The sequence below is a fragment of the Poromitra crassiceps genome (genome assembly GCF_964638095.1).
Source record: "Poromitra crassiceps genome assembly, chromosome: 13".
In the NCBI taxonomy this organism is placed as follows: domain Eukaryota; kingdom Metazoa; phylum Chordata; class Actinopteri; order Beryciformes; family Melamphaidae; genus Poromitra; species Poromitra crassiceps.
Genome location: NC_139644.1, coordinates 1635698 through 1652588, shown reverse-complemented (window position 1 = coordinate 1652588; position 16891 = coordinate 1635698). Strand labels below are relative to the sequence as shown.

Below are 16891 nucleotides of genomic sequence, written 5' to 3'. Positions count from 1 at the left end.
AGAGCTTGGGACACCTTGTATATTAGCCTGTATTATCCCATACATGTAAAAAGCAGCTGTGATGGCAAAAATTAGGCTTACAACATATACAGTATATAAAATATGTGACTGTGTGTGTGTTTTGTACATGATTAGTTCATTAACTATGGGCTTAATTATAAATGAGTTCTGACTGAACGTTACTAGAAAGCACACATGGGCAACATACGGCCCCCCTGTGTGGCGGGTATGTGTTAGAGGGTACACACAGGAAAATACTGTCACAGAGGACTAAAGGCCTAAACATGGTCGTCCGTCCGCCTCGAATTGGAGCCGTCTCGCCGTCTGCCGGCGCCAGCTAGCCCTACATGCTCGGACGCCACTACGCCCTCCCTCCCTCCCTCCTGTGGAAGCTCCGTGTGAAAATGGCGGAGATTGTCTGCCAGGCAGTCTGAATGAAATTGAATGTAACGTTCCCAATTCTATGTATTAAATTCTAAAAAACGACCCTCAACATTTGGGAAGGCTAAGCCACACAACTAGTTCGTTATAATCTAACATCATGCTTTGAAAGGCGACTTTGTCTTTTTGTATTTGTATTTATTTAGCACATATTAAAATAATCGGCATACAAAGACACCATCAAATGCAATTTAAATAAAAGAAAACATGCAAGGAGATTCCAAAAAGCCCTCAAGGGGCTTGACAAAGCGGCATCCCCCAAAATATCTTAAAGGCACAAAAAAGCATAGCATAAAAAACATAAATCAGAACACGCTCGCGCGCACACACACACACACACACACACACACACACACACACACACACACACACACACACACACACACACACACACACACACAAGGACATCAGAGTACAGAGATTAGAACAAACAAAATAAGTAAAAAATGTTAACAAAAAAACAGAACAAAAAAAGACAGAAATGCAAGTGGCAAATAATGTTGGGCTATTTATATACTTATATACTTTACGACGAAGAGCCAAGGCAACGGCCAATCACAACTCTCCTGCAGCTGACGTCACGCACGTATCGTCGCCGTGAAGTCGCATTTTCGAGCAGCCCCCGTCAGCCGACGGCGGCCCCTCCCCGTAGGACGGCGCTCCACCCGCCGTCATACGGGGAGGGCGGGGCGAGGCTCTGACGGACGACCATGTTTAGGCCTTTAGAGATGATTTACCATCTACTGGTACCTTGCGTCTTCTGTTGCCCATACATGCCACAGCATTGGGTTTGCATAAAATCAGATAGAGGCAATTCAAAGTGCTTCACATAAGATGGTCGACACAAGAAAATAAGAGAATAAAAGAAGAGGATAAAATAGACATTAAAAAAAAAAACACACACACACACGTTGAGAGAAACAACTTCGCCATGGCTAAACCCCTTTCAACAGGTCTGGTCCTGCAAAAACCCTTCACATGGTGAAAATGTGACATTTTCATTTTGAGATAATTCTATCAATTAGAAACTCTTCCCTATATATATATATATATATATATAGTTATAGTTATAGTTATATATATATATATATATATATATATATAGTTATATATATATATAGTTATATATATATATATATATATATATATATATATATATATATATATATATATATATATATATATAACTATATAGTTATATATATATACACATACACATATATATATATATAACTGTTTGAATGACTGAGACAGCTCTCGACTGTCTCTATATATATATAACTATATATATAGTTATATAATATATATATATATATATATATACTTATATATATACTTATATTCAGTTTATATTCAAATATAAACTGTTTGAATGACTGAGACAGCTCTCGACTGTCTCTCTATATATATAACTATATATATAGTTATATAATATATATATATATATATATATACCGTATATATATATATACTTATATTCAGTTTATATTCAAATATAAACTGTTTGAATGACTGAGACAGCTCTCGACATAATAGCTCAACGTGATATTTTCTGTAGTGGCATTCCACCAATACCATCCAAATACTTTCCCCTTTGTTTGATGAAAATAATTATTCACCATGATGTACTACTGAGATGAAAGTAACCTAATCTCAAAATACCTGAAAAAGTAATTTTCAACCTTCTTTGGCTCATTACCAACAATGTGTAGCAGTGACATGTGAAGGGTTCCTCTCCCAGGCCGCCACACATAATAATAAATCATAGGATAATAGTAAATCATAGGATAATAGTAAATCATAGGATAATAGTAAATCATAGGATAATAGTAAATCATAGGATAATAGTAAATCATAGGATAATAGTAAATCATAGGATAATAGTAAATCATAGGATAATAATAAATCATAGGATAATAATAAATCATAGGATAATAATAAATCATAGGATAATAGTAAATCATAGGATAATAGTAAATCATAGGATAATAGTAAATCATAGGATAATAGTAAATCATAGGATAATAGTAAATCATAGGATAATAGTAAATCATAGGATAATAGTAAATCATAGGATAATAGTAAATCATAGGATAATAGTAAATCATAGGATAATAATAAATCATAGGATAATAATAAATCATAGGATACTAGCGTACTTGCGGTCAAGTTGGCCAAGAAGACGCTGCTATTTTGTTTAGCTAGCAAAGGTTCACTAGCTTCCAGTCAGTAAACTGCCTTACCCTATCCAAAGAGCTGTTCTCCATCGCTTTTCCGCCCAGTTGGGCTGTTTTGGATTGGATGTGGGTGTGCGTGCGTGCGTGCGTGGGCTTAGGTGGGTTTTCACTTGTTTAGTTTTTGAAGAGTTTTTATGCTGGAAATCATCACTGTATCTGGCAACACTCTGGACTTCTGTCAGCAGCTCTTCAGCAGCAGCTCCACAGCATTCCATTTGTGATTTTAAATTTGACTGTCAACATTCTGAACGAATCTACAAATGATTCAGTACAGCCCTAGTATTAACTTCTGAACTCTCAATGATTTTAAAACAATAATTCTCTGTGATGTTTTTTAATTGCTTTCTTCTTGTTTTAAATCATGTATGCTGCTGACTGTGTGACTGTCTGGATTGTATTGTGTTGGGCTAGAGAAAGGCCTACAAACTGAGGGGGCTTCTCGAGCACCTAGGATCATTCTAGGGTCACTTCTCAGGATCATCTCACCTCTGACCCTTGACCTTCATCTATTAGTTGCTTGTAATCCTTGTTGCTCATCTAGGAATTGCAGGTTCTTCTCCCGTTGACCTACAGTAACTGGCTCTTTCTGGATTAGTGTTAAAGTGATAAATGACTAGAATGAAACTGTGTTTGGCCTTCAGACGAGTTGTACCTCCCGCCCATGAGGAAGATTGACAGCCTGCTCAGCGAACAGAAGAGGAGGCTGTTGAGGAGAGTCAACATGATCGCCCAGCACCAGGTCTGCTAGCGCTCTCCCTCCCCTCAAATCACATCAAGATCTCCATTAAGCTGATTACCTGTTGTCAGATTAGCTTTTATTTATAGAGCACTTATGAGAACAGTGTTAAAAATGCTTTAGAGGATAAATAAAGAATAAATATACATGAAAAAACACCAATGTGAACAAATGAATAGTTAACAAAAATACAAACGTGGTGAATGTTGGGTGGGATGGGGATATAGACTGGTTAGGGTATGGGTCCTTTTCACAGCAACCATTTTGAGGTGGTAAAGCAGGAAGTAAAGTTGGTGTAACCAATAACATTAATGAGAGCACTGGAACACCTAAATGGAATGGAACCACCATTAATAGTACTGGTTCCACCTGCTTTACCACCTTAAAACGGTTGCTGTGTAATGGGTCTATGGGGTAGGCTTGAGCAATATCCCAGATTTTATATTGCGATACTGTTTTGCCAAAAATATTCATAATATACCATCGTATATTGGGGGGGGGTATTGTATTTTATTTCTTCCAAATGACACATGTCACATTTGGATATGGCAGGAAATACTCCAATATTCACAAGATATCTTAAAACTTGTTAATATTGAATATTGGTCCAAGCCTAGTATGAAGAGGATTAGGATTAAGACAATGCTATCAATTCAATATACTAATATGCTAACAAAGCATATTGAAGCTACTACAAAAGATGCTATAGACAAAAGATGCTATAGACAAAAGATGCTATAGACAAAATATATGTATAGAAGATGTATAGATGTATAGAAGATGTATAGATGTATAGATGTATAGAAGATGTATAGATGTATAGAAGATGTATAGATGTATAGATGTATAGAAGATGTATAGAAGTATAGAAGCTGTATGTATAGATGTATAGAAGATGTATAGATGTATAGAAGGAGGACATTCATATTCCCATCGACAGCCCTTTCATCACCTTTGCAGCCATCCTACAAAGTCATCATCTGAGATTTTGAACTAAAAGCTGAGCTGAAATTCTGCGTCACTCTCCCCAGGAGGCGCTACATATCTTCCCCAAAATGACAGCAGACCCGCTGGACTCTGGAGCTGTCAAAGTTCACCTGGGTGGGGAGGGGTACAATCGCAAAACCCTCAACCGGGTCAAGAGGAGTCTGCCTAAACAACAGGTCAGAGGCACCACAGCTGCTCCAGTCTCACTCACACTAAACAACAGGTCAGAGGCACCACAGCCTGCTCCAGTCTGCCTAAACAACAGGTCAGAGGCACCACAGCTGCTCCAGTCTCACTCACACTAAACAACAGGTCAGAGGCACCACAGCCTGCTCCAGTCTGCCTAAACAACAGGTCAGAGGCACCACAGCCTGCTCCAGTCTGCCTAAACAACAGGTCAGAGGCACCACAGCTGCTCCAGTCTCACTCACACTAAACAACAGGTCAGAGGCACCACAGCCTGCTCCAGTCTGCCTAAACAACAGGTCAGAGGCACCACAGCCTGCTCCAGTCTGCCTAAACAACAGGTCAGAGGCACCACAGCTGCTCCAGTCTCACTCACACTAAACAACAGGTCAGAGGCACCACAGCCTGCTCCAGTCTCACTAAGAGGAGTCTGCCTAAACAACAGGTCAGAGGTCACAGCCTGCTCCAGTCTCACTCACACTAAACAACAGGTCAGAGGCACCACAGCTGTAGCCTAGGTAAACCCAGCCCCCACGTGACCTGCTCTCTCAGTTCCCAGTGACTGAGAACAGGTCTGAGAGCAGGTCACGTGGGGGATGGGTTTACCCAGGCTACCACAGCTGCTCCAGTCTCACTCACACTAAACAACAGGTCAGAGGCACCACAGCCTGCTCCAGTCTGCCTAAACAACAGGTCAGAGGCACCACAGCCTGCTCCAGTCTCACTCACACTCCTAAACAACAGGTCAGAGGCACCACAGCCTGCTCTGCTCCAGTCTCACTCACACTAAACAACAGGTCAGAGGCACCACAGTCTGCCTAAACAACAGGTCAGAGGTCACCACAGCTGCTCCAGTCTCACTCACACTTTCAAATCACCTTTGTACATTTTGAAGGGTTTCAGCTTAGGAGGATACCCCGGGGTGGGCTCGTAGATAGCCAGTGGTGTAAAGTAACTAAGTAAAAATACTTACTAGTTACTGTACTTTATATATATATATATATAGATATAGATATAATTATTATAATAATAATTATTTTTCATAGAACATACAAACAAGTGAGGCTCAGACAGGAAAAGAAAGAAAGAAAAAAAATACATCATTGACATTCATCATTACAACTTGGTGTTATCAGCCGCACAAGGTGCTTACCGTATGTGCTTGCCAGAGACAATGTGCATGAGATCCCACGCAAGGGTCCCACGAGACACCCACCCCTAACCTCAGTCACTTATCATTCTTAACCTCGTCAAAGTAGGCCAAAAACTGGTCCCAGACAGAGAACCTTTTGATTAGTTACTGTAATTAAAGCAGAACTAAACCCCAAAACACGTTTTTTTCAGCTTTTAACCAATATAATATGGCTTTTGGGGTGGTGTGTGAAGAATTCTGGTCAAAATCTCAAAATCTGGGACTAAACTGTTACAATTGTATAAAGTATAATTTTCAGGCAGCAAAGTGCCCTCTATGGGTTTAAACCTGCTTCCTCCAAAATGCCTCAAATGTGGTTGCATGTTACGTCACAGCCCCGCCTTTCCTACTCATGTGAAAAATGTTTTTTTTCATGTGATCGTTACTGTTACTAGAGTTGCAACATCTCCATTCACTCCAATGGACCCGTTTTTAGTGTGAGCCCTTTAACAGTGCAAGGCATCGTGGGTAATCGGCTACTGTGGCTAATGTTAGCGGCTAGTTACTTATGTTACATGGCAGTAAAACGCCACTGAATTACCAAATTGATATAACTTTTAACCATTTCGAGTAACAGTTTCCATACGGACCACCAGCGTTGGTTAGTTGTTTATAACGTGGCTCTATTTATAACCTACTCTATCTCTGATGCACTCTGATATAACGTTTTTCTCTATGCAGGGAAAAGTGTCATGGCGGCCATTTAGGGTTGATTTTTCCAGTCTGAACCAATCAATGGTCTGAACACAGCCAAAGAGTGTAGTGAGACAAGAGGAGACGTTCTTCTGCTTCTTCTTTCTTTTTATCAAGTAGCATGCCGTTTTGCGAGAAATCTTGGGGTGTAGTCCCCCTTTAAGTATTTTTTGAGTATCTGTACTTTACTTGAGTATTTATTTTTCTTTCAACTTGAACTATAATCTATACTTTTACTCCGATACATTTCCCAAAAGCATCTTCGTTACTTGTTGCTATAAAATAAACAAGCAAGCATGTGTTGTGGCAAATCAGTGCTTCTCTGTTGCAAGCTGTTACTGTCTGCGCTTCCAAGTTCCCACAGGCTGAAATCCAACGGTTAATTACTTTAAATTGTCTTTACATTGTGTCCAATTGATGACGGAATATGCCAACAGATGATGTCACAATGTCTATGACATGCGAAGTTGAGCAATTGTGCGCTGAGTGCTGTCACTCAAACACTCCATAATGTGATCGGTGATGGTCACTCGAGCAATTGTGATGTCATCAGTGAGTGATGTCATCAGTGATATGAAGTTGAGCATTTGTGCGCTGCACATGCCAATAGAGCAGGCGAAGCCACGCAGCAGGTGAGCCTAGGAATCGAGCGCGCGTAGCACGTGAGATTTCTAGTTATTATATTTCCCCTTGACATGGAGGTATCACATTACCATGATACTGCCAAAGCAGGCCAAAAGCTGCAGTCAGTTCAAATGACACCCACTATCCTTCAAAATGTATTATTATTCAAATGTTTGCTGTTGAAGTTTTTGTAAGAGTCGTTGTTACTGTAATTCAAATGGCGGAGATTTCACTCTGAAACAAAGCTGGTGTATTCATGTTCATGTTTAAACATCTCTCCTCATGTTCTCCCTGCCATCCCTCTCAGGATCTCAAGCTGTCCACCGAGACTTGCCAGCTCTACAGTCTTTATCATTCCCTTCACCACTACAAATATCACACCTTCCTGCACTGCAAGGAGGAGGTAAGGACAATGCTTTAAGTGAAGGCACTTTGTTTGGTTCATACAAAAATGCAATATCAGTAACATCCATGCATAAATACTGTATTGATTGTACATAATAACCTTTCATGATGAATGCAACCAAATGCATTTAAAAGTCTTATAATAATATTAATATTATTTTAATGATTTTGGTTTGGATGGTTAATTATATATATATATATAATTATATGTGTGTGTATATATATATATATATCAGTGTATATATATATATATGGCTCAGGAGGATTTGTAAATGCAATATTAAATTGCACAAAAACAACACATTTAACAATGTCTACATTAAACATCTTCATTTACCAACACATGGATTTTGATGTTGCAGTCCTATGCCAAGGTGGCCACTGCCCTGGACTTTTATCCCCAACGCCCAATAACACTCAATAACTTCTGAATTCACATTTTGATTCTGACAACAGTGACTAAGTGACTGTGGCTACACTGATGGACACACTGATCTAAGGCTGTGGCTACACTGATCTAAGGCTGTGGACACACTGATCTAAGGCTGTGGACACACTGATCTAATGATGTGGACACACTGATCTAAGGCTGTGGACACACTGATCTAAGCCTGTGGACACACTGCTCTAAGGCTGTGGACACACTGATCTAAGGCTGTGGACACACTGATCTAAGGCTGTGGACACACTGATCTAAGGCTGTGGACACACTGATCTAAGGCTGTGGACACACTGATCTAAGGCTGTGGACACACTGCTCTAAGGCTGTGGACACACTGATCTAAGGCTGTGGACACACTGATCTAAGGCTGTGGACACACTGCTCTAAGGCTGTGGACACACTGATCTAAGGCTGTGGACACACTGATCTAAGGCTGTGGACACACTGCTCTAAGGCTGTGGACACACTGATCTAAGGCTGTGGACACACTGCTCTAAGGCTGTGGACACACTGCTCTAAGGCTGTGGACACACTGATCTAAGGCTGTAGACACACTGATCTAAGGCTGTGGACACACAGACTGCTTTGCTCCTTACCGTCCGCACCATTTTGTCTTTGCCTTTTCATCTCCCCTCTGACTCCGATGACCTGGAAGCTAAATAGGGAAGCATTAAGCTTCACCCCGCAGTTTGTGTCCATCTTTCCCTCCAGCTCTCTGCCTCCCTATACTGCGTGATTTCTAACCCCACATAGGATAAGCAATAACGACGCCCTGTGGCGCCGGGATTGGCCAGGAGCAACACTGGAGGGCACGCAGCCCAGCGATTTCATGAACCAACTGAATAGCTCCTATGTGGGGTTAGAAATCACGCCCCTATACTGGACACCTAAATCTACATATATCATCCTAGATGTGCAAGTATGAAGCAACATCCTAATACATACTGAAATTAAATGGGAAAACACGATATTTTAAATATTAGGTAGGAAACCCTCTCAGACTGACGTCATGACTATGATCTCCCACGTACAGATGTATCATAACACAACTTTCCACTCTATTAGATCTGTTGTTCCTCTAGCACCACCTAAAGGAAATTGTGTGTAACTGCATTGTTGTTCCCTGGCCAGACGGACAGTATAGAGCAGGCGTCAGAGGAGGACCCCGGCCAGGAGGAGGTGGTGCAGCAGTGCATGGCCAACCAGGGCTGGCTGGAGAGCCTCTTCAACTCCTTCACGGAGCTGCTCAGCCTGGGGGCCAAGGCCTGAAGCCACACCCACCTGCACTATGGGAGAGATGCACGGAGGCAGTCAGAGGAATCCAACTACAGGGCTGCTGGAGTGGGGTGGTTCCAGTTCGGCTTTGTAGAAAATGGGTTTTAACTTTAAAAAGTTTGAGTTTTTTCCCTTGATTTCAAGAAACATGTTCAAATGAGAGGAGAAATTAACTTTGTGAATGTGAAGGATTCAATATCCTGCTTTTCCTTAAGAGGGAAGAAAAGGGACGATGGCAAATTTGTTTGGCACTACAAGAGATTTTTGTCAATATCTGCATTGACACACACACACACACACACACTTAAACTGTCTATAAATATGTATTGATAACTATGGTTTGTATAATTTATACAAGGACATTTTTAAAAAGTACCCTCCCCAGCTGAGATTGTTTGTTATTTTTTAATAATAATGTTTTATCGGGGTATACATGAAATAGCCGCCTACAGTACAATCCTCGGCGCATAGCACCTCTAACAGGTGAGAGAGAAAATAGAAGTGAAGGGAGGGCTTGTGGGAAAGTGTGTTCTTTCTTTTTGTTCTTCAAAAGACAAAGAGGATTTCTGCCTGTACTGAAGACTAAGTAAAGCATGACTGTCCTTTTCTGAAAGAAAGTGTGGCAGGTGAAACTATCCGAACGCATCAAAGTCTGTGTTTCATGTCCTTTATCTGTTTGTTGTTGATTGTAATATTTCTTATGATTTGGGAGTTTGACCTGATATGTGGAAACTCTTGCATAGCATTTTTTTGATTTGTAAATACTGTACAGCTACTTCAGTCTCTAATTCCCAGTTCCTCTTCTGTACATGGACTTCCTGTATTTGACAAAAGGAAATAAAAATGTTGAAATGACAAAAGTGATGATGTATAAGCAGCAAAACCTGTGTGCTCCATTTATTTCACCAAACGGAGAACGTGTGATATGCACTTCACAACATTAAGAGGCCTACTGATTAGCAATGTCGTCCGACTCCCTGTCAGACCTGACGCGAGAGCGGCGCGCTGGTCTGATGGGAAATGCTATGTGGGTCCCCGGTGCTGCTCCGCATGTGAGAATGATCAAAACTAAGTAATGTGCAAGCATTGTAGGCCAAACCATAGAAACTATTATTTCCAACATGTAAATATTTATTTTCACACACACAAAAAAGGGTTTACGATGAGCAGGAAAAGTGGGTGAGTGGTTTTGGTGCAAAACAAATGCTTGCAATTGATTCAGAATGATGAAAACCCCCTCGTATGACCCCTGACCGCTCACAAGCTGATTCAGGCAGAATTAAACATTTTCCCATAAGCACCAGACACACCAAGCTGACGGCCATGTCTGGGGGCGTTTGACCCCTCACAAGCTGCTTAAGGTCAAATTACTGAGCGAGCTTGGTGCAGTTTAAAAAATACATCTGAATTTACATTTCGGGCTCACGATTAGTACTAAAATAGCCCCCCCCCCTGAATTTCTTCACTTTAATCTAAAAACAATTACGAAATGCTATGTGAACAATGCGTTTTGCCTGCTGGCTTCTTCAGGTTCGCTCTAAACACTAGAATTTCCCGACTGCAAGCTAGCTAAGCTAACGTTAGCTAGTTTGAGGTCAGCACAGGCGATTTCAGCTCAGCGTTGATAACTCAGGTGAAATCCATATGGTTGTCTGGGTGCAGAGCGCTGTTTGAACGCAGCCTAATCAAGGAAACGTTTAGAGCAGCTGCGAAGCGGAGTGATACACACAGAGTGAAGCGCCCGTGATGTTATCGTGAAATATCAGCATGGCTGATAGGACCCCAGCCTTCAACGTGACGTCACAGATAGACTAGAGGTCACGTGGAGGCTGGGTTTACCCAGGCTACTAGGATCCCTCTTGTCCAATCAAATTGCTCGGCCGGAACAAACCGTTGTATAATATGGCATCTATGAGTCAGTCAGTCAACACAGGAGGCATCATGTTGAGTATATGGCATAGTTTTACTTTCACATTATTCAGTACAGAGTCAATCTTAAATCTAACACAGGTATTTGACAGGATGTTTAACACCAATACACGGGGCTGCATTAGCTAGCGGATACTGCATAGACGCACGCACACACACTCAAACACACCCACGCGCACACTCAAACACAAACACACACACGACAACATGACCACATTTTCCACAACAAAGTTCAATGTCCTGCGATCGCTGTGCAGCGACGGGCCTGTTCAACTCGTATGACCACACACACACACACACTTCAACTAATATGACCAGGCATCAGAAATGTCATTGGGCTTCATCCCCCCAACCTGCTTACACACACACATGCGCGCACACACACACACACACACAGAGAATGGATATGCAGCGTGGATGCATGGGGAAGCTGAAATGTGTCTGAAAGCCATCTGAGAAGAAGTGCTGCGTGCCTGAAAAGCTGTGGGCACTCGCTTAGCTCCAAATCATTAGACCTACTTTTATGCCCGTGCAGAGATCAGATTTGACATTACATTACAGATAGATCAGATTTGACATTACATTACAGATAGATCAGATTTGACATTACATTACAGATAGATCAGATTTAGTGTGGATGTTTTTGTCTAAAACACTCAAGAGGAGTGATAAGAATTAGGGACGCACCATGATATATGCCTATATCTATCTATATAGATATTGGCACGTTGTCCCTATCGGCCGATAGTCTTTCAAAAGATAATATCGGCATCGACCCGAAATGAACATTTCTGACAATATGTCAGGCAGATAAAAGGACGCTTTAATTATGCCCAAAGTGTACATTTTGAAAAGCATCATATTTATGTCTGAATTTGCCAGTAGGCTGTCATGATAATAGGAGGCATAATAATGTGTTTCTCCACTACAGGAGAGACCTGATGTTCTCTGAAAGGTCATGATGAGAGGAGGGGGGGGGGGGGGGGGGGGGGAATGTGCAAATACATTGGTATCATCAATCGGCCAAAATAGTTGGAAAATATAATATCACCATATCGGATATTGGGGGGAACCAATATGGTGCATCCCTACTTAAGTGTAAACCTCTCCCTCTGACTGATCCACTTCTATGCTGTCCTAAATAAGGGATCTGGACAAGCCACAGCGGAATGTGCCAAAAAGCAAGACAGTAATACACTGGTAGAGACAGACGCACACGCATACACACACACACACACGTCCACTAAAAAACCCCACACAAGGCTACTTCATCACAAGACTTCACAGAGGAATTGGAGGAAGTACAGTAGTCAGTCCCTCTGGGAAATTGCGATTTTGCGATTGCAATAATTAATGCAAATTAAAATATTTGCGTGGGCAATTTGTCAAAATTACTGCGATTTCTCCGCAAAACCGGTTTGTCAGCTTGCAATTTTTGCCACTTCCCGCAAAAACATTGCAAATTCCAATGACATTTTTGAAGTTAGAAGAAGTTGCCAGTTCCCGCAATTTTAACGCAAAAAAGAAAATAAATCACATAAAAGTCAGCAAATTGCATCGCAATCTTTGAGGAAAAAGACGCTGCAAAATCAAGCATTTTTGATCGCAACAATCACACTCAGTGAAATCCTGGAGGGATTGAGTAGTGGATCAGCCTGCAGGGTGGAGGGGCTCACACCTGAGGTCACACATAAGCCCCCCAAAAAGCCTAAAGTGCACTGGCAATTTCCACTGGGAATGCTGGGAGGAACTGGCTGGGAATGCTGGGAGGAACTGAGTGTGAAAAGCTGGCAGGCAAGGTGTAGTGCTGGGCCCTGAGGCCCCACTTCATTAGTGTGACCCACCATAATCCAGCATGGAAAGATATAGATATATCAGTGGTATATATATATATATATCTATCTATATATATATATATATATAGATAGATATATATCTATATATATAGATATATATCAGTGGGAGGCAACCTGGCCCTACTCAGGAGCCACATTGACCAAACATTATTTGCAAGAGCCACAATCCAAAAAAAGTACCTATCCTTTTTTTATTAGTTTAGATTTTTATTTATTTTAAGTAGAAGTTACAAGAGCCACAACTATATATATATATATGTATGTGTGTATATATATATGTGTGTGTATATATATATATATATATATATATATATATATATATATATATATATATGTGTGTGTATATATATATCCATAAAGGCTCTAGAGCCTCGAGTTGAGTAACACTGCTATATATGTATGCCTAAGACTTTTGTGTGTGCGTGTGTGTTGCCAGATCTCGAGAGAAACAAGTAACCAGGTATTAAGCTCCAGCCCGGGAGGAGGGGGGGGCGCCTCAGACCCCAGCTGGAGTAGCTTGAAGATCTGGTTGCTTGTTTCTCTCGTGAGATCTGGCAACACAGGGGAGGGGGTGAGTGCATGTGTTTGCAGAGCAGGTTCTCCCATTTCAAATCATGTAAAACTGACGATATCGTCCCCATATACCACTGTATCACTCATTACCTCACACACACGTGCATACACGCACGCACACGCACACACACTCGCTCTCTCTCTCTCTCTCTCACCAGATGTCATGGGTAGTACGGAGCAGTCAGGACGGAGCAGAACGGGATACCAGCACAAATGTGGGACATGCGCGCACGCGCGCACACACACACACACACCTGGTCATACACATACATACATACACACACACACACACCTGGCCATACACACCAGCTACACAGGTCAACACCAAAAAACAAGAAGGTAGCATCATGATAAGAAATAGAAAGAAGAATGGAATCAGAATGTGGGACAAGAATAATGACAATAATAATATGGCCGCCGCTGCTAGCGACAGCTGCTTTTTCCCTTATGTAGGTTACACCTTTTTTATTAATAGATTGTGTGGACCTGGAGGAGGGGGGGGGGATGGGGCGGTGAAGGGTGGCTGGTCTTGGTGGTCTGGTTGGTGGGGGTACTGGGAGTACTGGTCCTGACGAGGTCTTGGACTCTAGAACTGTTGGGCCAGCAGTTCACAGAGACGCCTGGACACAGAGTCCTTACTGCAGCGCAGAGTCAGACGATACATCTATACACACACACACACACACACACACACACACACACACAGGTTAGCAGATGTGTTATCTAGACAAGGCCAGAAATAGCTCACATTGTTTAGATTAGCTAGTGCAGTGCCCGTTCCCCTCCCTCCCCTTCCCCACATTCACACATCATGCTCCCCAAATTTTCAGACCCCCCCCTCCCCTGATTGGTTGAAGTGCACCCAATTAGACGCTGCACTTTCTCGGCTCCCCAGCAGCGCAACAAGCCAAGTTTGAAGTCAATCAGATGAACAGTCCGCAAGATATGTGAAAGCCGTGTTCTGATTGGTCGAAATGTTTGAAATTTAACACTGTACTTTCTCGGGTCTCTTGACTTGGGGACCCTAGTTCATTGAGTGTCTGTGGCTGGGTAGGTACCTGAGCTCGACTTTGGGACCCTAGTTCCCTGAGTATCTGTGGCTGGGTAGGTACCTGAGCTTGACTTGGGGACCCTAGTTCATTGAGTGTCTGTGGCTGGGTAGGTACCTGAGCTTGACTTTGGGACCCTAGTTCCCTGAGTGTCTGTGGCTGGGTAGGTACCTGAGCTTGACTTGGGGACCCTAGTTCCCTGAGTGTCTGTGGCTGGGTAGGTACCTGAGCTTGACTTGGGGACCCTAGTTCCCTGAGTGTCTGTGGCTGGGTAGGTACCTGAGCTTGACTTGGGGACCCTAGTTCCCTGAGTGTCTGTGGCTGGGTAGGTACCTGAGCTTGACTTGGGGACCCTAGTTCCCTGAGTGTCTGTGGCTGGGTAGGTACCTGAGCTTGACTTGGGGACCCTAGTTCCCTGAGTGTCTGTGGCTGGGTAGGTACCTGAGCTTGACTTGGGGACCCTAGTTCCCTGAGTGTCTGTGGCTGGGTAGGTACCTGAGCTTGACTTGGGGACCCTAGTTCCCTGAGTGTCTGTGGCTGGGTAGGTACCTGAGCTTGACTTGGGGACCCTAGTTCCCTGAGTGTCTGTGGCTGGGTAGGTACCTGAGCTTGACTTGGGGACCCTAGTTCCCTGAGTGTCTGTGGCTGGGTAGGTACCTGAGCTTGACTTGGGGACCCTAGTTCATTGAGTGTCTGTGGCTGGGTAGGTACCTGAGCTTGACTTGGGGACCCTAGTTCCCTGAGTGTCTGTGGCTGGGTAGGTACCTGAGCTTGACTTGGGGACCCTAGTTCCCTGAGTGTCTGTGGCTGGGTAGGTACCTGAGCTTGACTTGGGGACCCTAGTTCCCTGAGTGTCTGTGGCTGGGTAGGTACCTGAGCTTGACTTGGGGACCCTAGTTCCCTGAGTGTCTGTGGCTGGGTAGGTACCTGAGCTTGACTTGGGGACCCTAGTTCCCTGAGTGTCTGTGGCTGGGTAGGTACCTGAGCTTGACTTGGGGACCCTAGTTCCCTGAGTGTCTGTGGCTGGGTAGGTACCTGAGCTTGACTTGGGGACCCTAGTTCCCTGAGTGTCTGTGGCTGGGTAGGTACCTGAGCTTGGGCGTTGGGCTCCAGCCTCAGCAGACAGCCGACCTGCTGGCTCTTGGTCTGGATCACCCCAGCACACACGTAGTTCTCTGGGTTTGGATCCACATTGTCAAGCAGGGCACAGCCTAGACCCAACAGCTGCACACACACACACACACACACAGGCCAGAAAAACATGGAGACAACCGGTGGCTTTCAGGGATGGGTATCATTTTCTATTTTTCCGATACCGGTGATAAAACGGTGCCGGATTTAAAGCGAAAAAACAACAAAATTAAACATGTGTTTTGATTGCAAATGCAAAGAAATTGAACAATGTATTAATTCATAAATAAAACCTAAGTCTACTACAATAACAGTAAATAACAGTTACAATATATAAAAGCCTCTGTTGAACTAGGGCATATCAAAAGATATAAAAGCCTATGTTGAACTAGGGCATATCAAAATATATAAGAAGCCTCTGTTGAACTAGGGCATATCAAAATATATAAAAGCCTCTGTTGAACTAGGGCATGTCAAAATATATAAAAGCCTCTGTTGAACTAGGGCATGTCAAAATATATAAAAGCCTCTGTTGAACTAGGGCATGTCAAAATATAGAAAAGCCTCTGTTGAACTAGGGCATGTCAAAATATATAAAAGCCTCTGTTGAACTAGGGCATATCAAAATATATAAAAGCCTCTGTTGAACTAGGGCATATCAAAATATATAAAAGCCTATGTTGAACTAGGGCATGTCAAAATATATAAAAGCCTCTGTTGAACTAGGGCATGTCAAAATATATAAAAGCCTCTGTTGAACTAGGGCATGTCAAAATATATAAAAGCCTCTGTTGAACTAGGGCATGTCAAAATATATAAAAGCCTCTGTTGAACTAGGGCATATCAAAATATATAAAAGCCTCTGTTGAACTAGGGCATGTCAAAATATATAAAAGCCTCTGTTGAACTAGGGCATGTCAAAATATATAAAAGCCTCTGTTGAACTAGGGCATGTCAAAATATATAAAAGCCTCTGTTGAACTAGGGCATATCAAAATATATAAAAGCCTATGTTGAACTAGGGCATGTCAAAATATATAAAATCCTCTGTTGAACTAGGGCATATCAAAATATATAAAAGCCTATGTTGAACTAGGGCATGTCAAAATATATAAAAGCCTATGTTGAACTAGGG

The 16891-nt window shown here is 42.4% G+C and overlaps 2 protein-coding genes across 2 annotated transcripts in view; one reads left to right on the top strand and one right to left on the bottom strand.

Annotated features, from left to right (window-relative positions):
- The window catches only part of prr12b (proline rich 12b), a gene marked incomplete at its 5' end in the record, with an annotated part of 54574 nt that extends 44525 nt beyond the window's left edge, over positions 1-10049 (top strand). The window contains 4 exons of the mRNA XM_083649321.1: positions 3320-3417; positions 4446-4577; positions 7404-7499; positions 9075-10049. Coding sequence (XP_083505447.1) covers positions 3320-3417; positions 4446-4577; positions 7404-7499; positions 9075-9212 — 464 coding nt within the window. The 3' untranslated portion in view covers positions 9213-10049. The remainder of the gene's footprint in view (positions 1-3319; positions 3418-4445; positions 4578-7403; positions 7500-9074) is intronic.
- Positions 10050-12141: 2092 nt separating this feature from the next.
- Positions 12142-16891, bottom strand: part of ap2a1 (adaptor related protein complex 2 subunit alpha 1) — a 93151-nt gene continuing 88401 nt past the window's right edge. The window contains exons 20-21 of the mRNA XM_083649269.1: positions 15715-15849; positions 12142-14240 (exon numbers count right to left, since the gene is read on the bottom strand). Of these exons, the coding sequence (XP_083505395.1) occupies positions 14163-14240; positions 15715-15849 (213 nt within the window). The 3' untranslated portion in view covers positions 12142-14162. The remainder of the gene's footprint in view (positions 14241-15714; positions 15850-16891) is intronic.